At 37.1% G+C, this 22,504-nt stretch overlaps 1 protein-coding gene across 2 annotated transcripts in view; it reads left to right on the top strand.

Moving 5' to 3' along the window:
- Positions 1-22,504, top strand: part of PRKD1 (protein kinase D1) — a 353,215-nt gene that overhangs the window by 242,862 nt on the left and 87,849 nt on the right. For both annotated transcript variants that reach the window (XM_034937377.4, XM_034937376.4), the window contains exon 3: positions 20,726-20,857. In XM_034937377.4, coding sequence (XP_034793268.1) covers positions 20,726-20,857 — 132 coding nt within the window. The remainder of the gene's footprint in view (positions 1-20,725; positions 20,858-22,504) is intronic.

Genomic DNA, 22,504 nt, shown 5'->3' with positions numbered 1-22,504 from the left:
AAAGTCATGGTATGTTGTTAATAGTCAGGTAGTGGTTAAGTTCTGTGCCGTGATCTGCATCAACCCTAACCTCAAGTAGCGAGAACGGCAATGAAAATAATGTATTTCCTTCTACAGTACTTAATTATGTGCCAAGGACTATCTTAATCATGTTACAAGTAATCCTCAAAATGTTTCATTAAGCAAGTAATGTGATTATCACTCCCACTTTACAGATGGAGAAACTGAAGTATAGAGCAGTCTACTAATCATCTAAGGTCATACACCTGGTAGGGGGCTAGTAGAGTCACATGGAATACTGGCAAAGCCCTCAACCTGGAATCTAAGAACTGGCGTTCTTTAGAGTAGAACGTGTATCAGACAATAGCAAGGCCCCAGCCCCAGTTTTGTTTCTGAGGCTGAACCTCCAGAAGGAAAGCTGACATCTTAGCACTGACAATGGGAAAATAATGCAGGCATCAGAATTGGGTACCTGGAGCACCCTGAGTGTGGAGATGATAGCTAAAGAAGCACAGTTGTCAGTTGACTAACAAGAGTAGCTAGATAACATGCCAGAGTGTAGAGCTTAAAGCCCCTCACTCCCAACTGATACACTGCCTGTGGTCATTCCCCGAGACGCTTCCACCCCAGGCCTTGTTTGAGGATCCTGGTGCTCGCGAGTCCATCCAGTCAGAATCGGGCACGTCAAATGTATCACCAGCCAAATTGTGGAGCACTCTCTCCATTTATACAAGGAAGAACCCAAAATGATTCAAATTAAAAAGAGGAAGGCAAAGAGAGGTTTCAAGCTATCAGTGGGACAGGGCCTCTGTATCCTATTAAAGGATTTTCACAAAACTATTAAAGAAAGTAGGAAGCCTTTTATAAGAATTGTGCAAACTAAATCCAAAACGGCATCGTGTCTTCCCCCCTTATAATACTGTTACTATGGAAAGATATTATATGTGCGTTTTTGAAGACTTTAAAATGGAAATAAACATTTTCCCCAAATCAGCTATCATCATCAAAATGAGAATCTGTCTTACTGTTAGAAATTCTGAGTTAAAAAAGTTTCTATTTCTAAAACTAAATGCTGATGAGAGCTTATACAGTCCAAAATAGAAATGTTTTTTTCCTAAGCATAAACATCTGAACTTGAGTTATAGTTAGCTGGTCCAGTATTGCATAGAAAAGACTGTTCACACACACACACACACACACACACACACACACACACACACACAGATGAGGATAAAGATACATCTTTTGCTCATTCTTTGAGTTATAATTGCTCATCTTTCTAAAATATTAAACCAAAGATCCACAAAGAATGCTATTTGCCTCCAAAAATGTATCACCTTTACTGGAAAATATGTTAGAATGTCTATCTCAAGATTTGGAATTTTAACCATCCCCATTTTTGTTCAGTTCAAAGAATCTCAAATAAAGTGAGGCCAAAATTGAATAATATGCTCCTCTTATCCTAAAAGAGTTTTGAAGATCAGCTTCCCTTGCAGTGGTCTTTGTTTTTTCACCAATATAAAGATTTTCAGATGTTTCAATGTGCTATTCTATCCCTTTTATCAGAATGAAGCTTCCCTGCAGATGATGAAAGGAACACGCTTTTAAATGCATTTAGTTTGGCATTCACTTTCTCAAATACATTTGGAATAACATAGTGGAGCATACTTAATCAAGCTGAAAACAAGCACTCAATGCGGGGCAAAGACATACATCCTAGCAGTCATCAAGTTAGATGTTCTGTATACAAATAAGGTGCCCCTAACCCCAAGGGCAGTCAAGCTTCTACCAAGTGGACCACTCTTTGCACTTTGAATGGGAAATGGCAAGAAGCCACATTGGCCCTGCAGCCTGAGAAATGCTGCCAAATAGATATAAGCCAGGGAATCTGAGGGATTACATTTTAGAGTTTGTCTAAACATTACACCAAAGAAGCACTCCATCCTATAAACAATAATAATAGTAAAGCTTTGTTTGAGATATGCTTTTTGTAGAATACTCTCTATAAAGGGGGAAAAAGGTCTTTTGGAATTTAGAAATCAAAGCATGAAAAGCAAGAAAACCATCTAAAATAAGCTTAAACTGTTAGTCCACTGGAAAAATTGCATGCCTTAATTTGCTAACAATCTCAGGGATGTGATAACTGCAGGAGAAGCCAAGTATATTTTCAGAACTTTTACTGAGGAACAGCCTGCCTTAGCCCTACCCAATGAACACTGTCCTTCCTAGTCATTGTCCATTCAGGCCTGCACATTTTAGCAGACTGAGACTATCCTTCTGTTGTCTTAGAATTATCTTGGTAAACACATATAGCTGGGGACATTTCTGCCTGATTAACCCTCAGTGCAATTTTGATTTCATTTAGAATCTGAAGACATGAGTTGATTCAAAACAAATATTTCCTCACTGGGCATGCTGTTTCACTCACTGACAACAATTTGCTATTTAGGATACAGAAGAAATATAAAAGGTGATAACAATGTCTGAAGGAGATAGCTATTTAGTTCAGAAAAGAACAATAGACTTAAATTACTGGTACAAAATATAGGACATGACATATAACTAAATGTTCATCTATGTCTCAAAGACCAAATGCTGTAAACATTCTGCCTGGCCAAAATGGTGAAACCCCATCTCTAATTAGTCAGGCATGGTGGCACACACCTGTAATCCCAGCTACTCGGGAGGCTGAGGTAGGAGAATCGCTTGAACCCAAGAGGCAGAGGTTGCAGTGAGCCGAGATGGTACCATTTCACTCCAGCCTGGGCGATAGAGTGAGACTCCATCTCAGAAAAAAGGAAAAAAAAAAAAAATTCTAAAGAAAAAATACTGGAAGAGTCTAGGGAGACTTCCTGGAAAAGATGGTTCTTGAACTAGACTCTCAGGGCTGGTTTTGAAGAGTGTGAGGGACATTTTAGCTAAGGAAATCCCACGGCATTAAGACATTTGGGCATAAGGGGTTTGTTAATTGTTGTTAATTGTGAGAAAATGGCCATTGGGTTCAGATACCACTAGGCTCATTTCTGCCCTGTCCATATTTATAACACTATGTCCTAGGACAGACTCTTTAAATTCCAAAAGCCTTAGATTTCTTATTTGTTGTTTGACAATGACACAAAAATCAACCTGGCTGTGGTCTGGGGTCAGGATTAAATAAGATCTAACATATAAAGTGTTTAACATAGGGCCTGCATTTTCACTATGTAGCCATGCCATGCGATATGCGTAATAATGTTACATTGTACTATTTTTCAGTCCATATTTTACCCAGTAGTCATCTTTTCCATATTTGATAGTATTTTTAAACCCTTCTATTTGGATATTGCTTCTCTTTTATCATCCCTTGAATTCTTGCCTCCTCTTTTATGGCTCTTTACTTGGCTCAGAAGAACTTCACTTGGCTTCTTTCTTCTTTGTATTGGTGATTTTTTCACACACATGTCTTTAAGAACAATTTTACTCTTTCCCCAACCCCTGTCCTGAATGACATTTTTAGCCATCTGCTGGACTTTTCCACTTGGATATCCCACTGGCACTTGAGCTGAACATATCTAGAACAGAACCCATCATTTCTTCTGCTCAACTCACATCTCCTGCTGGTGATTTCTCATCATTAGTGGTACCAATTGGTTCCTGGTCAGTTGTAAGGGCTCATTGTCACTGTTGACTGCTTTTTTCAATTCTCGCCATATTAATCGTCAAGTCTATAGCTTGCATTTATTTTTCTCTTCTCTGTTTCTATTGCTACAGCCCCATATGGTAACCCTATAACTCTTTCTGACCAGTGTCCTCACTGCTCTGTAGTCGATCTTCTCTGCAATCCTTCCTCTCTACAGTCCATCCTGCACATCAGTCTTCCAGTAACCTGGCCATGATCTCACACCATCTCTACTCAGAAGCCTCCAGTGCTTTCCCGTTCACCATCTGCTGAATTATTTATTTAAGCAGGCACCCAGGCCTCTCTACACAAGGCCTGGCTCCTCTTCCGGCTTTGCTCTGGCACACTTGCACACATATCCTTTGGGCATTCTGTTAACCAGCCAAACTGAATGACTGACACTCCTTCAACTGCCCTTCGCATTTTGACTCTGGGCATGTCTTTCTGTCTAGAATGCCTGCCTCCTCCCAGCTTTGCATTTTAAGCACCACATTTACCCTTCAAGACTCAGCTGAGAAGCCAAGTTCTGCATGAAGTTGCCCCTTTATTCTTACAGAATTTGTCCCATTCTACCTATAATTGTGTTTATACATTTTTTTTATCTTCTATTAGGTCCTAAGTTCCATGAGCACTTGAACGGTATCTTATTTCTCGTTTCCCTGCTGCTTCCTAAAACTGTGTCTTTCCTGTAACTGCTGTTCAAAAAATGTTTTTTGAATGAATAATGCAGTGGGAAACATAAAGCCATTTAATAAAGCAAGGAAGGGATATTGATGAAGTGGGATTCGGGGAAGGTTAGTCTGGTACAATTACATGAAGGATATAAGCTAATTTTTCAGAATATTCCAAAGTTACAAAAGAATAAAATTATGTTAATGAGACTCTAAACCTGATTTATACTGTAAGTAGTAGGGAGGCTTTAGATAAAGTCTTTGATCTTTGAGATAGAGGTTAAAGGAAATTCTTCTCATTTGTATCTTCTCTCCTACCAAAGTGCATAGTTCAGTATACCCACTGTAACTGATGCTAAGTAAATAAGTGCATCATAGTCACCAAGCCACGTTGATATTCCCAGATGTGGCATTTAAATTTTTGGATGACCTAGTATAACAAAAACCAGGAGTCAAACTGCATACCTAAATTCTTAATTACAAGAATACTAGCACATACAGACACATACACTTTATGATTCAGTCGATATCAAATTATGTGCAATCATCCATGGCCATTTTTCTAGTTCTCACTTTCTACTTCATTATCTTTGGATGCAGTGTACATTTTTGCTAGGGAAAATGTCATTGGTAGTGTAATTGAGAATTGCTATCTATACTCAGCAATTTTGAAAGCTTAACTGTTCATTTTCTCAGCATACTGTTAGTATTATTGGCTTGTACTAATCCTTTTAAAAGCATTTTACCATTAAGTATGTGAATTCTGAAATATAAATTGCATATTGGAATCAAAAGAGCAGAATTAAAGCTGTGATCCATGAGAGTGAGCTTGGGTTTTACACAGGACGATGTAACTATGACAATGTAACTTTCTCAGTTTATTATTTTATTTGAAGATATTTAAGTGTATAGTTACTTAACATATCTAAGTGCCCTTCTAATAATTTCAGCATAATAAATGCCTCTACTTGGTTCATATTCCTCAGGATGCATTGGCGAATAATGCTGGTCATAGGCCATTTTAAACAAGCTTTGACTGGTACATGAGGGAGGGAGAGTTGGTCCCATGCAGACATTCTTTATAACAGTGACACAGACAGCTTATTCATTCTTCCCTTCATCCCATGTGACAATATTATTCATCTCAGTTATGGAAACACATAAATGTAATAAAACTGTGATTACTCAGAAGCAAAATAAATTTTCCAGTAATCTAACTTCTCCTATTTTTTTTCGTTTTGCTTCTTGAGCTTTTCAACTCACCACATATTCTCATTTTCATGAAGTGACAGAAAGGGCCAGGAAGCTCACTTAAAGACACAAGAAAACTTTGTTTTATTTGCACCAGGAAATTTGTCCCAGAATACCAATATAGAACTCGACAGAGCTAAGATGAAATAAATGAAACAGTGCTTGTCTATTTTAATTTTCTTTTGCTGCTTTTACAAGTGATGAGAAACTTACTGGCTTAAAACAACACAAGCGTTTCTTACAGTTTTAAATAATGGAAGAAGTTCCTAGACCATTTCTTATTCTCGGTCACCTTTTTTCTTTCTCATTTGCAGTAAGCTGGATTCTGCTCCTTCGCTCCCTTTTACAAGCGTCTGTAACTAACCAGATGGTAAAAAATATAGAAGTGTTTTCTTAGGCCACTCAATTCATCTCTTTCCAAAGGCTTTCCTCTTTCTTTACCTGTGACACTGAGTGCTCCTGGTTCTCCTCCTCCGCGTGTTTTCACATCTTACAATCGATTCCTCCATCTACTTCTTTCTTAGCCCTCCAACCTCAAATCGGAACTCTATGCTTTACTTTTTACATCTCAAAAGACTCATTTGTCTCATTTTCATCAACAGGCAGTTTTTAGAAATTGTTTCTTGAACCCCTAGTCTTCACCTTGGCTTCATTTTAAATTTGCTTCTGCCGATGGAGTTTTCACACTTAAATGTCTTATTCCCTCAACTGTGGGTCTGAAACTTGGGCTTTCCCTTCAAATGTTCCTCTTATTTCTGTTAGTAGTACCAGTATTTTGTTTCTTTCATGCAAAAATCAGCCAACCTAAAACAACTCCAACAATAAACAAAGAGGCAAGATAAACAACAAACGGAGTCATATTTGCCTTTCTGTACTTCATAATAGGGCGTTGTAGGTTTTTTTCTTTCTTATATATTCCTCCTGTTGCTTTCTTAGTTTAACCATCCAGGGTACTTACTAGTCTCTAAAGTGTGTCTATTCTTTCTGCACCTCCCATTATATCCTCCTAAACAATACTCACTAGACACTGACACTTCTCTGTTTAATCCACGTAGTTGGGGAGGGGATCACAAGTCAGCTTCAAAGATAATGGTATGTCCTTTACTTTAGTGGTATGGACAGTACAATGGGGGTTATTATTTTTTTAATTGCACATGTTACATGTGCTCTTTAACATGGGTGATACTTTTAACTAAAATAAATGACAGTACATTTTTAAAGACTTCCGACTATGTTATTGCATTCTAGAGCCTCAACTTGAAATACTAAAGTTGTCCACCAGTGACTTCCAAACGACTGAACCACAGTCTTTACCACTGCTTAGCTTCATTAACCTTCCTTTGCAATGATGTTGATTCCTTCAGTACCCCTCACTTCCCACATTTGTTTCTTCTTCTGAGCCTTATTCCACTGTGTTTCTACCTAAGAAATTCTATTTCTTGTTCAAGCCAAGATTTGTACCTTCCATACAAAAAGTAGCCAGGTGTGGTGTTGCATGCCTGTGTTCTCAGCTACTCGGGAGGCTGAGGCAGGAGAATTGCTGGAACCTGAGAGGCAGAGGTTGCAGTGAGCCAAGATTGCACCACTGCTCTCCAGCCTGGACAACAGAGTGAGACTCCAGATCAGAAAAAAAAAAAAAAAAAAAAAAAAAAAGATTTGTACCTTCCTTCATCTTTTACAGCTAATCTTTCTCTATACCTTCCCTTTTCTTTGCCTGCATCTCTTCCTGATGTTGGCAGTCTCCAAATCCGTGTTCACTTATATTGTGTTATAGTTTACTTGACCTGTCTTGTTTGTTATTAGATTTATCACAGCTCTTTAGCTAGAATATATAATCCTAGAAGGTTGACTATGAATCTACTAAATAAAATATGAATTCCACTTTGTTTTAAATATGCTGGAGGATGCTGTATTTGTTTAGTTTTATCATGCTGAGTGTCGAAATAATCCAGAGAATGTCACTGTAAATGTGGAAGGAGCCAAAAAAATTGAAGGTTAGATACAATCTTTGAGTGCTGAGAACAATGGCTTTTGAAAATGACTTCAAAGCTCTACCAAATGTAAAAACCCACAGGCAAAATCACCTTTTGGAACATTTTTGCTCAGAATCGTTTATGCTAATGTTATGTTTACAGCACACTTTAGGAAGATGGGCTAAAGTTGCCATATGGTACATGTTTAATCTGTTCTTTGCTTATTATCAGATAAATTTTCTTTCATCTTAAATTTCCATTTTTAGGTTCATTTTTATCAGCTTTTTACAAAATAAATGAAGCACATGGTTTGGTTTCAGAGTTTTATACTTTTTTTCTTTATCACTTTTGTCTAGGACAAATACTTAAAAAGAGTCCAAGAAAGTGATTGCCCTGTGGCCTTCTGATTAACAGGCAGCTTTTAATAGTGGCTGAAACTTTTTACTTACCTAAAGCTGGAAATTAGTATACACATTGTCCCCTGTTTTTAGTATTTATTTTAATGCTTATCATTTCTAATAATATTTCTGCTTTAAAATTAGGATTGTCATGTTAAATGTGTGCTAATTACATTGTGACTCAAATAATCACGGTTTATTAATTTAGACCTGCATATATATGTTAAAATGCATTTTTTATCAGAGATGCAATTAAATTTAGTTAAGTATTGAAATATATTTTATTAGAAACATACCTACTTTATGAGATTGTGAAAATTTATTGGAATGTCCTCTTTACCCTAATATGTGCACACACATACTCTTTGAAATTTGAATTTGAAACTTTTGAAACACTTTGAAATTGGAAATTTGTTTAATATGTACCCAGTTCCCACCTGCCCCTCCCACCCAAAGAGCATTGTTTCAGGAAATCTTAGGTGAAGTTTCTGTCAAACACAAGCAGAAACTGTTTCAGAATGCATACAATTTAAAAAAACTTGTCTAATAAATTATTCAAACATTCCAGAATTTTACTATCAAAAGCTGAAAAAGACTGTACAAGAAAAGGAAAGAATACTATAGATCCTTCCACTTAAGGAATGGCTAATGTTTATGAGCATTTAGTATTCACTAGGCATGATAATGAGCCTTTTACCAGGATGTAGAGACATTAAGGAATTTGCTACTAACTCCTCAAGTTAGTAGCAAAATTGTACATAAATTCCAGGGATATCTGAATTCAGAGCCTACATGCAATTAATGATGTTTTCTTTTTGTCTCCTGGATGCAAAAATTCTAAATAAAATGTTTGGAAAAAATGCAATCAATAAGCTTACGAAAGAGTAATATAAAATATCCAAGTAAGTTATACTAGAAATAAGATGATTTGACATTATTAGTGAATCAGTTTTTATAATCTATCATGAGTTTTATAATTATTTATAAATTCAACATCAACTTCTAGTGAAAAATCATTGGTTAGAAATAAAAATGTCCCCTTTTAAAATAATAAGGAATAACTAACTCAAATCAACAGCATCATATTTAACTAGACAATGTAAGGCACAGTCCATTCAAGGTTAAGAAAAAAAGAACTGGGCTGGGCACGGTGGCACAAGCCTGTAATCCCAGCACTTTGGGAGGCCAAGGCTGGTGGATCACCTGAGGCCAGGAGTTTGAGACAAGCCTGGCCAATATGGTGAAATCCCGTCTCTACTAAATTAGCTTGGCATGCTGGCACACGTCTGTAATACCAGCTATTCGGGAGTCTGAGGCAGGAGAATCATTTAACCTGGGAAGCGGAGGGAGGTTGCAGTGAGCCGAGATTGTGCCACTGCACTCCAGCCTGGGTGACAGAGGGAGATCCTGTCTCAAAACAAACAAACAACAACAAAAAACAGGACTGCCTTTACCTTTACTAGTATTTAACATTCTTTAGGTAGTTCTTTGCAAATGGAGTTAACACCACAAAATGAAATGAAGTAGAAATATTGGAGAAGGACAAAGTGATACTTATTTGCAGTTGATATGCTTACTTAGAAAATTCATGTGTAGGCCTGGATTCTGATTGATCTAAATTATTCTCCAGAAATTCCCTATTATTAGTTTGTAGCCTAATTTATCCATACTGAAAGCCTTAATTTCATCATCTATAAAAAGGGGAAAACAATCGCACTCATTTTCAGAGTTTGGGGGTTTAAATAAAATTAATAATATGTTTAACACAGAATCTGACTAAAAGTAAGTGCTCGATAAGTGTTAGCCAATTTCAGTAAGTACAATAATAAAATGTAAGAATAAAAATTAAACTGAGCTCATCAAATAAATGGAGAAAAATTAATATGTTGTATATACCGGCTATATGGTCCAATTTTTTTATTGTTGTTAAATTCTCTCTTTAGAGCAGTGGGGTCCAGTTCAACTTTCTGGAATCATGGAAATGTTCTGCACTCTGCAATATAGTAACCACTAGTCACATGTAGCTATTGAGAACTTGAATGTAGCCGGTGTGACTGAGGAACCGAATTTTTAATTTTATTAAATTTTAATTAATTTAAATTGGAATAACAACATGTGGCCAGTGGCTACCATATTGGAAATGAGAGCTCTAGAGGGTCTCATAAATTCACATGGCTTTATTTACTATTGTGACACTGATGACTCCCAAATTAACTCTACAGTCCATGTCCTACTCTAAATCTAAACTTCACTGTGTATCCTATGTATTTATTTGCCTACTTTGCATCCACCCCTACCTTAATATCTCGGTTTTCTCAGCTGCACCTTGTACTAAACAGGTCAAAAACTGAACTTGGCCGGGCGCTGTGGCTGATGCCTGTAATCCCAGCACTTTGGGAGGCCAAGGCGGGCAGATCACGAGGTCAGGAGATGGAGACCATCCTGGTCAACATGGTGAAACCCCGTCTCTACTAAAAATACAAAAATTAGCTGGGCTTGGTGGCACATGCCTGTAAACCCAGCTATTCGGGACGCTGAGGCGGGAGAATCGCTTGAACCTGGAAGGTGGAGGTTGCAGTGAGCCGAGATCTCGCCACTGCACTTCAGCCTGGCGACATAGCGAGACTCCTTTGACCTCCACCTCTTCGGAGCCTACTACTCTTGACTTGATCTCCACTTTCCACAAATCCTAGCTGACCGTCTACCCTAATTCCCAGGTGAATGAGTAAACTGATGCCGCTGAAAGAATTCAGCTGCTGAATGGATGAGCAGTGGAATCTTAACAAAATGAAATACAACTCAGCAAAAAAAAAAAAAAAAAACACGTAATGAATTATGCATGCCTACAGCAGTGTAGATGACTTACTTTTTAAAAAATTTTTTATTATACTTTAAATTCTAGGGTACATGTGCACAGCGTGCAGGTTTGTTACATATGCCATGTTGGTGTGCTGCACCCATTAACGCGTCATTTACATTAGGTATATCTCCTAATGCTATCCCTCCCCCCACCCCCCAACCCACGACAGGCCCGATGTGTGATGTTCCCCTCCCTGTGTCCAAGTGTTCTCATTGTTCAATTCCCACCTATGAGTGAGAACATGCAGTGTTTGTGTTTTTGTCCTTGTGATAGTTTGCTGAGAATGATGGTTTCCAGCTTCATCCATGTCCCTGCAAAGGACATGAACTCATCATTTTTTATGGCGGCATAGTATTCCATGGTGTATATGTGCCACATTTTCTTAGTCCAGTCTATCATTGATGGACATTTGGGTTCGTTCCAAGTCTTTGCTATTGTGACTAGTGCCACAATAAACGTACGTGTGCATGTGTCTTTACAGCAGCATGATTTATAATCCTTTGGGTATATACCCAGTAATGGGATGGCTGGGTCAAATGGTGTTTCTAGTTCTAGATCCTTGAAGAATCGCCACACTGTCTTCCACAATGGTTGAACTAGTTTACAGTCTCACCAACAGTGTAAAAGTGTTTTGCATTATACCGAAAGAAGCTAGACTCAAAAGGTTACATGTCTATCATACATTAGATAAGGGACAGAAAATAAATTAGTGGTTGTCAGAAGAATGGGGATGGGGAAGCGATTGTCTACAAAGGGGCACAGAAAATTTGGGAATTGTTCTGTATCTCAATTTTGGTCTTGAGTTGTATGTATGTGTTTGTCAAGAATGTACACAAAAAGGAATACATTTTACTTTATATAAGTTATTATCTCAATAAACCTGATGGAAAAGCAGAAAATCAGATTTTTCTTAAAGTTCTTCTTTTATTCTAATGAACCAGAGCAGACCAACTGAATCAGTCAGCTTCATGAAGTCATGAATCTTCATGAAGAATAGGGGGAGTCTCTAAGTACCAAGTTCCCTCCTTTCAGTGCCCCTGAGCCACAGCCGGGACAATTCCTGCACACAGCAGGTTCCTTGGCCAACAGCGCTGAATTGGATTCAGCAATTGTTGAACTGTTTCTTCATCTGGAGTGGGTATACCCTGATTATTTCACAGCTTTTAAAGGTTTTGTTGTTCATGAATCAAAAGTAAGCATCTGTTTCTATGAAAAGTACAGTGAAACTTAAAGCAACTTGAAGTAAAGCACATAGAACCTCGTCCCTGTGTCTCTAACTGCAAATGTATTGTATTTGACAACAGTGATGCTATTTGTCCTGAGAAGCCCTGCTGCCTATCAGAATATTTCTGAATAATACTGTACCTAGCCTTTGTCTACCAACCTTTTGTAAGAAGTTTAAAGGTAATTTGTATGCTGGTGTTCCTCATGTAAATTAGGTCATTATCCTTTTAAAGGTATAAAGCCTCCTGTACACGATGGAGCTTTCTAAGAAAAATAGATTTGACCTTTCTTTCCCTCTATTCAGGGTGCCTGCAGTGCTTGCACTCATTAGCTAGAATTTGACTCCATGACATTTTTACTTAATTTTCTTTTTCTTCTACGTTGGACACATGGGGCAACCATTTATATTCTTTCTTGACCTGAGATGCTCTCTAATCTCTTTCCAGCTGTGGCATTTGTCATTCAGTCACATCAGGATATGGTGACCCTTCTTTCCCCACTGCAATTCCCAACTGTTAATTGATTCATTTTAGGGAAGGAACTAGACACAGCCCTATGGACCCAGCTCCATTTAATTAGTGTTAACCAGAACAGTAGATAGGAAAGCAATTTCCTCTGGAGTGGAAACATAGGCTTTATAAGGTAGTAGAAGAGACAAATAATACTAGTTTTTATAGCCCTTAGTTTTTAAGGGCCCTGAATTGGCAACAGACTTAGAAACAGCATTCCTCTCCATTAGTAATGATGGTTGTGACAATAATAATTATTATTAATAATAACTGTGATTCAAACCCAGGTCTTTCTGACCACAAAGCCCTACACTTCATCCTTGCGCTAAAAACTTTTTGTGACAGCTCCCACCAGTATGCCAAGGACTATACTAGTTACTTTGTGTCCTCCTCATAATCCAGTGAGATGCATCACACGAAGCCCATTTTATAGAAAGGGACACTGAGGTTCAGAGAGGTGAAGTAACTTCCCCCAGGTCATGCATTTGCTGTGACCAGGATCAGAGTCCAGGTCTTCCCTGGCACTCAGTCCATGCATTTTATCACTACTGACACCATATTGCGCTTAGAATAAAAAGGTACTAGCAAAAACATCTCTGGAAAGCACTGCTAGACACTTTGTAAACTGTGATCCAAGATATTATTCTGATGGAATTTACTTTTGAACTTGAAATACTGTATTTACAGATTATAAGGACTTCAATAAAATGTAGAGCCTTAGAACTGCAGGGAAGCAACATGTTTAACTACAAGAATTAATCACTTTAATATGTGCCTGCACAGTTAGAGAAGTTGTGGTCTTGCAGTGTGTAATGTTATGTGTGAACAGATAAACAATTAAGGGGTGGCAATATTCAGTGATACATTTTATGACAGAAGTGTCCAGGACGCTATGGAAAAGAGAAGAGGGCAGTCTTTTGCAGGTGGGGGTAGGCATATCCCAGAATAGGTGACACTGAGCTGAGGTGTGGATCAGGTGGAACCTGGCTACCTGAGAAGTACGTATGCAAAACAGAAGGAGGGATTGACGTGAAAGATGGTAATGCATTCTTAGAAATGGCTGGAGAAAAAGTATGTTGAGGAGAGTATCCTTGGCCAACTCAGTATGGAGGTAGATGGCATAAAATAATCCCATTTTCTAGCTCTCTCGTCCTTTACTACATAAAGGCTCCATTTTGTAAACATACCTTTATTTTTTATAAAGCTTTTAAAAATAAATTTATTTATTTTAATGGACAGATAATAATTGTTCATATTTTGTATCTATTTTGTTCAAGCAACATCTTCCTGGCAGGAGGCGTTGCTGCTTCTAAAGCAGATGTTTTGCAGCAGCCATAGAGCTCAGCTGCCTGGAAAAGAAATAAAGGATCCTTCACATGTTAACTGTAGCTCTGTGGGTTCATGAACAGATCCTAAGCTATTTCTTGAGCAAGGCTTTAGCCCTGCCATCAAGCACTCCTACTGTCCTGGTGCATCCTTCTGGTTTAAAAAAATGAAGAAAAGAATTTCTTTTTTTTTTTTTCTGAGAAGGAGTAAATACATGTTAACTTTCTTAATTTTCATAATAGAACATAGGCCTGGTTACCTGCTTGTCTGGAATCTAAAACTGCCTAGGGATCTCTCCTTGAATGTTAGTAATTCTGTTCTATATACCTGGAGTTATTAAGCATAATTAGATTTCTGTGACCTAGAATATATAATTATTATAAATAAATCTACTGTAACTATGCTGAATTAAAGAGACTATTATATGACTCCTTGGCAAGTCAACCAGTAGTGCCTACATGGTCATGCTAATGAGTCTTTCTCATTGGATTTCTTCCATCACTGCAGATTTATGACCTCTTGTTTCTAAGTCATCTTGTCACCAGAGATTTAATAAGGATTCACTCTGTTCTCTTCTAGTTTTTCTATGATTTTGTGTTTTTATTTAACTTTTTGCTCAGCAGGTAATTATTTTAGTATAAGAGAGGAAATATTGTTTCAAGTAGTATTTTCCCCTATGTTGCTAATCGTTACTAATTATTAACTTTATTTTATTTTATTTTATTTTTTGAGACAGAGTCTCGCTCTGTCACCCAGGCTGGAGTGCAGTGGCATGATCTCGGCTCACTGCAAGCTCTGCCTCCCAAGTTCACGCCATTCTCCTGCCTCAGCCTCCCGAATAGCTGGGACTACAGGCACCCACCACCACGCCCGGCCAATTTTTTTGTATTTTTAGTGGAGATGGGGTTTCACTGTGTTAGCCAGGATGGTCTCAATCTCCGGACCTCGTGATCTGCCTGCCTTGGCCTCCCAAAGTGCTGGGATTACAGGCATGAGCCACCACGCCGGCCAATTGTTAAATGATATCTCCACCTTTGACATTGATTTCTGTTAAGACTTACGATATTTTAAATATATACATAGGGTAGATTTCTGGGTCACTAATTCTAGCCTGCTTATCTCTCTCTTTTGTCTTTCACAGCCACCCATATTTTAAAATATCAACGTTTTATAGAATATTTTGATATCAAGTAGGGCAAAATTTATTTATTACTCTTCTGTTACATTTTTCTATTCTTATTAGAATTATGTTCTGTTCTTCTTACAAAAGGGCTTTAGAATAATTTCATTAAGCAAACAACATTCTGTTAGGATATTGAGATAGATGTTTTCTTAAAGTTAAAAATAAGCTTTTAAGTACTCATCTATAATTCATTTGGGCCTATTGAAAATAATTTCTTTAAAGCCCCTTTCTCATCCATCCTAGACTTTGTTTTCTTCTTGATATGTTACTTCTTCCTATTTTTTTCTTTTAGTTTAAAGATGGTCTATTTTTCTAGAAAAGATAAAAACAAAAATATAATTGAATAGCTTTTTCTATTTTGTCTGTTAGCATTAAACTATTTATTTCTGAGTTTGAGGCCTATCTCTGCTTCATTCTTTCCACATGAAACACCCAGCTGAAAGGCCTTCTGTTCTCTTTTAGCTTTTAAAAAGCTTCAGCTTTTCCTTCTTTTGGCCTTCCTAGGGTGGTTCTCTGGCCTGAGCCACTTACTTGCATTCAACCTGACTCTGTGCTGGTCCTTCTGCTGTTGATTCTTTACTTTTCTGAACATGAGCTCATCAGACAGTTCCCTGGGCAGTCACAACATTTATCTAGTTACCAGTCCCTTTTCTTCCTAATTAGGGCAACTTGCTATTGTGTTCTCAGTCTGGCTTGTGAGACCTTTTTCTCTTGTAGCCATATTTTTTTTAATCTCTAACCACAAACTTAGGAAATAACTTCCCAGAAACTTCTGAGCTGCCTAGTCAACCTATCTAAATACATTTTTTTCTCTCTTGGCTACTATGATCTCTGAGATGATATATTCACAGCCTCCCAAATTCCCATCATTGCACCTCACTAACAATTTTCTGGTCAGATGTTAAGTCAAAAATGGAGATTCCCTTCATTTTCAGCACCCATCTGAAAGATGTTATTGCAAGTCCCTCTGCAAGAATTTATTGAATGTTCTTGTTGTTGGAGAGCTGTGGGTCCTCACAACTCTAGATGTTTCCAGGTATAACAAAAATGTGAAATGTGGGATTAACTTGAACAACGGTTGCATGAAGGGAGAATCTGATCTAAAACTGGCTTGGAGAGACTGGGACCAACAGAGAAGCAGGAAAAAACGACCAACCTTGGGGGTTAGGTATATGTGTATTGGGTGATGGGGAGGGAGAATGGACATGTGCACGCTTAATTTTACAAACACTCACACACCTGGGCCACAATAGTGTGAAATTGATCTGTTGTCATCTCTCAGTTCCCTGCCTCATGGACAATTTGTAGTCATTCTTGCTGATTTCCCTGACAGTGCACCAAAGATGATAAAGTGTCAAGAACCCACAATAATTGTAAAGAAATATATAGACAATCCTATGTTATATATAATTAAAATAAGACTATATAAAAATGTTCACTCTTTTATCCTGTTCTCTGCTTTTCAAAATACTCTTCAACCTTCAGGATTCTGTACAATTCCTCTCTTGGATGAAGTGTTCCCTGACAGACCTAGATAGACTTAGCCACCCTTTGTCTTCTGTTCCATCCCTGCATTTGGTATTATAAATATACATGGGCCTGTCATCCTCATTTTGACTTTGATCTCTCAACTACAGATACCGTTCCTTAGTCCTTTTTTTATTTTCAACATATACTATATTACCTAGGAGGTTCTAGATATATTAATAACACATAACATAAACTATGTTAGGTTGAAATTATTAGGACTGCTTTACTTACATAAGCTCATTTAAATGCATAAAAATGCCTTATTTTTAAAGGCTTACTTTTAGCATTATGATTACTAAGTAAAAGTTACAGAAGTGTATTGGGGCCTCAATAAAAACAACTTTCTAATAATTTGAGATATTCACAAATGCAATAAACTGATTGTGAGTAGTGATCATTCCACCAATAATGTGTGTTTATGGGTGAATGAAAGGAAGTTTAAAGAAGATATTGGTTTTTGTTTTGTTTTGTTTTTGTTTTTTGTTTTTTGAGACACAGTCTCACTCTGTTGTCCAGGCTGGAGTGCAATGGTGTGATCTCGATTCATTGCAACCTCTGCCTCCCAGGTTCAAACAATTCTTCTGCCTCAGCCTCCTAAGTAGCTAGGATTACAGGTGCATGCCACCATGCCCAGCTAATTTTTGTATTTTTAGTAGAGATAGGGTTTTACCGTGTTGGCCAGGCTGGTCTCAAACTTCTGACCTCAGGTGATCCACCTGTCTTGGCCTTCCAAAGTGTTGGGATCCCAGGCGTGAGCCACTATGCCCAGCCAATATTGTTTTGTTTTGTTTTTGTTTTTGTTTTTAATCTACAGAATACCTTAAAAATAGCAAGTATGTGATTTTGTGTAGGAGTGGTATCCAGAAACTATTTTCAATATTCTAGACAGTAAAGGAAAAAAAAAATGCCCACAGCAAAGCTTCACAGCTTTCAGAAACTTCAAAATGTTTTGCTTTGGGACGAACTAATCAATTCAATGTGGGGACATGTTATCATGTGGACACAAAGCTCCAGTTGGCGTTTAGCTCACCTATGCATCATTACCACTGACTTTTGTAAAAGTTGAAAAACCAATGACTTTTCCTTAATTTGTTTGGAAAGGAGGATTTCTAAACATGCAGCTCATGCAAAAAGCATACTAAAAGAATTTTTGATCTTGAGAACTGGATTAATTTTTTTCTATCCTTTATTTCATGGCTTCTTATTTTCCCAGCATTGTTATAAGATAATAATGCATGTTACAAGGGGTTGTGTGTTATACGTATTTAATTGTACTCTTTAAAAAATATTTTTCAGTGATACATAAAATAAAGGTGCAGCTTATAATCCATAGTGTTTAAATAGTCAAAGAAATATAAGTTGAGTAATGGTGGCTGAGAGAGTTTATATGGTTCTGGTGTCAGGACTGCCTCAGTTCAGATTCTGTATTACCTAGTGTAGCTCCTTAATTTCTGAGTATCAGTTTACTCATCTGTAAAATGGGGGTAGGCATAATAACTACCTTAGAGATTGCTTAAGCATTTTCTCTCATTATATCAGTCCCAACTTGTCATAGCCAGAAAGAGTTTATGCTTCTCCCATTGCCAAAATTACCAGTTTTTAAAAACGTACTGAAAATCTTGGAAGATCTGACGTTATTTTATTTTATTATGCAAATAATTTTGACCTCCAGAGATTATTTTGCTTCAGAAGCCTTATTTCTTCTGTACTGCTAACCAAACAGTTTACTCCATTTGTGCAACAATTTATAATGAACCATAAAAGAACTGATTATCTTAGGGTTTTTGGCTCAATTACCTGTTTCAAATGCTCAATGACTAAGAAAAGCATGTCATTTTCTCTTCTCTTGCACACTGGAGTATAACAATAGGCTGTGAATAGAGCAAATCAAAGAGACACAAATACCAGTATAAGGGGCCTATTGTGTTTAGTTTGTTGCCCTGTCATATGGTTTTAATTTAGGTTGGCTGATTGATTATGACAGACTAACAGATAGCCCATTGTTCCTCTCTTGGAATCTCTAGACACTTTAATATTCCTATTCTTATCTGTCCATTTTGATTCCTAAACTTAAATGAAATGGAATTACAGCATTCACTTTGTTTTCCTGTGCTAAGTGATTATCTCTGAAGTGCAATTTTGTGATTAGGCGAGGTGGCATGCATACACTCAGCTAATGCTGATTTCCCCCAGGGTGCAGAACAGGTAAATTCATAATGAATGGATGTTTTGCTTTGATTTCAAATGGATGTAAAAACCTCACCACACTTCGTAGTTTTATTTTAAAAATGTATTTAATTATTCTAAAATTAACAGGAGAATATTAAAATTGAACTTTAGAAATATGGCATTTAAACATAAGTCAAGGGTGCTAACTGCTTATGAATGTTAATCCTCTTCAAAAAATGAAAGAAAAAAACCAAATTTACCTAGCATAAATTGGAGGAGTGTCACTGAAAATCTTTAGTTTAATTATTTATATTCCTTCTGATTAATTCCAAAAATGTCTGAATCCAGCTTGGCATTTGTATTGTCAAATTCTAATGTGGCTTATTTTGAGTACAAAGTAATTATTCAACTAATCGTTGTGATAGTATTGTCATAGTTGTTTGGTCTGGAGGGGTGATTTTGGGGCTGAGGGGAGAAGCTAGAAGTTAAGAATTGACATAAAGTTTTCGCTTTAATTATTTTCTTTGATATTTTAAAAATAAATTTTCTACATGAGTATGAGAGACCAATTTTAAAAAGAATTTATTCTTCTCCCAATTGGACACATTTTGACCAAACCACCAAAGTAGGTGATTGGCGCCCAAACCACACTTTTTTTCTGATCTACTTGGATTAAGCATTGACAATTATATTGTGGATCTTGAAGTGGGAAATGTGATATGAAATTTCTTAAACTTATTTGAATTGAGGAGGAAAGGAAAGGAAGGCAGAAGACAAGGAATATATTGAAGGCCTCAGTTTTCCCAAAAATTCTCTTAAAATAAAATCTTACAAAGTTAAGTTCATATGGTTCTGTTCTTACATTAATGGAAGTTTAAATTTTAAGGGACTGGAGAAGTCATCATCAGACAGACTGTCTCTTTTTAGGTATGAGAAACTGAGGCTCGTGCTTATTGAGATGTCACTCCAGTAAAGGTCAGGCCTCCCCCAGGTCTTCTGCCTGCCAGGTGCTGTACTGTGCTATATTGTGCAGCCGCAACCTCAGGCTTACTGTGTGCACATAGGTCTGGAAAGATCCACCACTTTCCATTAGGAAGCTGAGAAAAAAGCTCATCTTTCCGCTGTCGATACCTTTCTATTTCTTGATTTCAGCAACAACAAAACAGCACAAACCACTTTTATAATATAATAAAAGTATCATATGGAAAGATGTAATAAAAATGGATTTTAATATCCTACATGAGTACCATACAGAATAAGCAACAGTAAGCAACACCAAAAAGTTCCCTACAACATGAATATGGTTGATTAAGGTGTATTTCTCGGAATGGACTGCAGTTCACCAGCGTATGTATTAAATCCCTCTCTTTGGCATGTTGGTGAAGTGGCTGCTTGGTTGTTGCTCAGTCATGATTTAAATGCTTAGTTATTATACATTGCCCAAGAGTTCAAACAGCTCTATCCCTATATAAGGAAGCCACTCATATTTTGTATCTATCTTTCAACTGGACCCTGTAATGTACTTCTTCATTGTCAAATTCAAGGATACTATTTTTCGGATCTGTCTGAATTCATCAACTTTTTTCTTTTCATTAATATTTTTGAATAACTTTCTCATTCATTTAAGTAAGAGAAAAAGTAAAATATTTTTTAAGTATCATCAGGTGTTTGTAAATCAGGTTTACTTATACTTTCATTCATGCTTTCTGCTATTTTTTTGGCTGTTTTTAAAGTGGTCTGAAACTTGGTCAAGCAGGAAGAAGAGAAGAGAGATGGTTGCTGTGCCACCAACTGTAAAACTATGGCTGGGAATAATGTCTAATGGCTGAAAGTGCAAGCTGTGTTGCATCTTATCTTCCCTAACTTTGGCTAGGGAGTTATATCTGTACTGGCATATTTATTATCTTGCATACTTTTTATTTACAGATCAGAGTGCCTATTCAACTTACTTTTCAACATCACTATTTTTACAGCTTCCGCCACCTTTGAAGACTTTCAGATTCGTCCCCACGCTCTCTTTGTTCATTCATACAGAGCTCCAGCTTTCTGTGATCACTGTGGAGAAATGCTGTGGGGGCTGGTGCGTCAAGGTCTTAAATGTGAAGGTAAGTTATTTTCTTCCCATGCAAGTTAAATGTGTGCTGTTCTCCTATGTTTATCGCAGCAGAATTCACAATTGCAAAGATACGTAAAAGCCAAGTGCCCATCAACCAATGAGTGGATAAAGAAAATGTGGTACATATATATGCACATATATATGTGTGTATATATACATTTTCTTCATCCACTCGTTGGTTGAGAAAATATAGGTTTTTTTTGTGTATACATACATAGATCTATCTATATATACACCTATAGACATAAGTCTATGTATATATACACCTATGTACATAGATCTATGTATGTATACACATATATACATATACACACATATATACAAACGTGTATATACATTGGTGTGTGTGCGTGTATACACTCCACATTCTCTTTATCCACTCATTGGTTGATGGGCACTTAGGTTGATTCCATACCTTTGCAATTGTGAATACAATTCACAATATGCATTATATATATACACCATGAAATACTACTCAGCCATGAAAAAGAACAAAACAATGTCTTTTGCAGCAACTTGGATAGAACTGGAGGCCATTATCCTAACTGAAGTAACTCAGGAACAAAAAGCCAAATACCACATGTTCTCATTTATAAGTGGAAGCTAATCTGTGGGTACACAGGGGCACACACAGTGGTGTAATAGACATTGGAAAATCAGAAGCAGGAGGTTCAGAGGTGGCTGAGGGATGAAAAACTACCTATTGTGTACAATGAACATAAACCATTTGGGTGACAGCTACACTAAAAGTCCAGACTTTACCACTATATAATTCATTCATGTACCGAAAACCACATGTACACCTAAAGCTAATGAAATAGTAAAAAATAAAAAATAATGCATGATGGAGCTATCTGCTTATGTTGTGCCCTCTACAATAGTGTAGCAGTATCTCCTCGGAAGTATCTTCCAGGCATTTAGGGGGTACATGGATTCTCTTCTGTTCATTTCTTTAAGTTTCCTGTCTTGAACAAAGTTGGTCTGACCTGGGAACCCTTATTCTCACATCTTTTCTCCCTTATCATGTGGACATGTTTCACCCCTATATGGTGCTCAATATTTTATCAGCCGACTAAAAATAAAATTTGCCTAGTAAATAAGTCAGAAATTGGAATAGTAGACATTGAATACACATTTGTTGAAATGAGCAGAGATTCAGGAAATTAAACCGTCTAAGTTCACTCAGCTGTTGAGTCGCGAGCTGGAACATGTATCTGCATTTCTGCACCAACAACATAATTTTATCATAATGTGGAAAGAACACTTTGAACTGCACAATTCAAGGTGCTAGGACACCATGATATAATCTTTAAAACTGGCGCAATTGTACTCTATTCTCTTTGGATTGGGAGGGCAGGGTTAGAGTTCTTTGAACTTTGACAAATATAACTGAGCATTTATTATGCAACCTACAAATAAACTATCCACAATTTTTGAATTTCTGTCTGTGAAGAGGGAAGCTAGCAGACAATAATCTGGAAGAAGCTCTGCCTAAAATGTGGTTTTATGAAAATTTATCTGTCCGGACTGCTGTGTGACACATGGAGAGATTCTAAGTAATGGCCTCCAGCTACGTGGGGAATATGAATATTAAAAATATTGAAAAGAAACTGACACTTGCCTAGGTGGGAAATCT

Source organism: Pan paniscus, chromosome 15 (genome assembly GCF_029289425.2).
Source record: "Pan paniscus chromosome 15, NHGRI_mPanPan1-v2.0_pri, whole genome shotgun sequence".
NCBI lineage: Eukaryota > Metazoa > Chordata > Mammalia > Primates > Hominidae > Pan > Pan paniscus.
The sequence above is the reverse complement of the archived record's forward strand: the minus strand, read 5'-3'. Positions and strand labels throughout refer to the sequence as shown.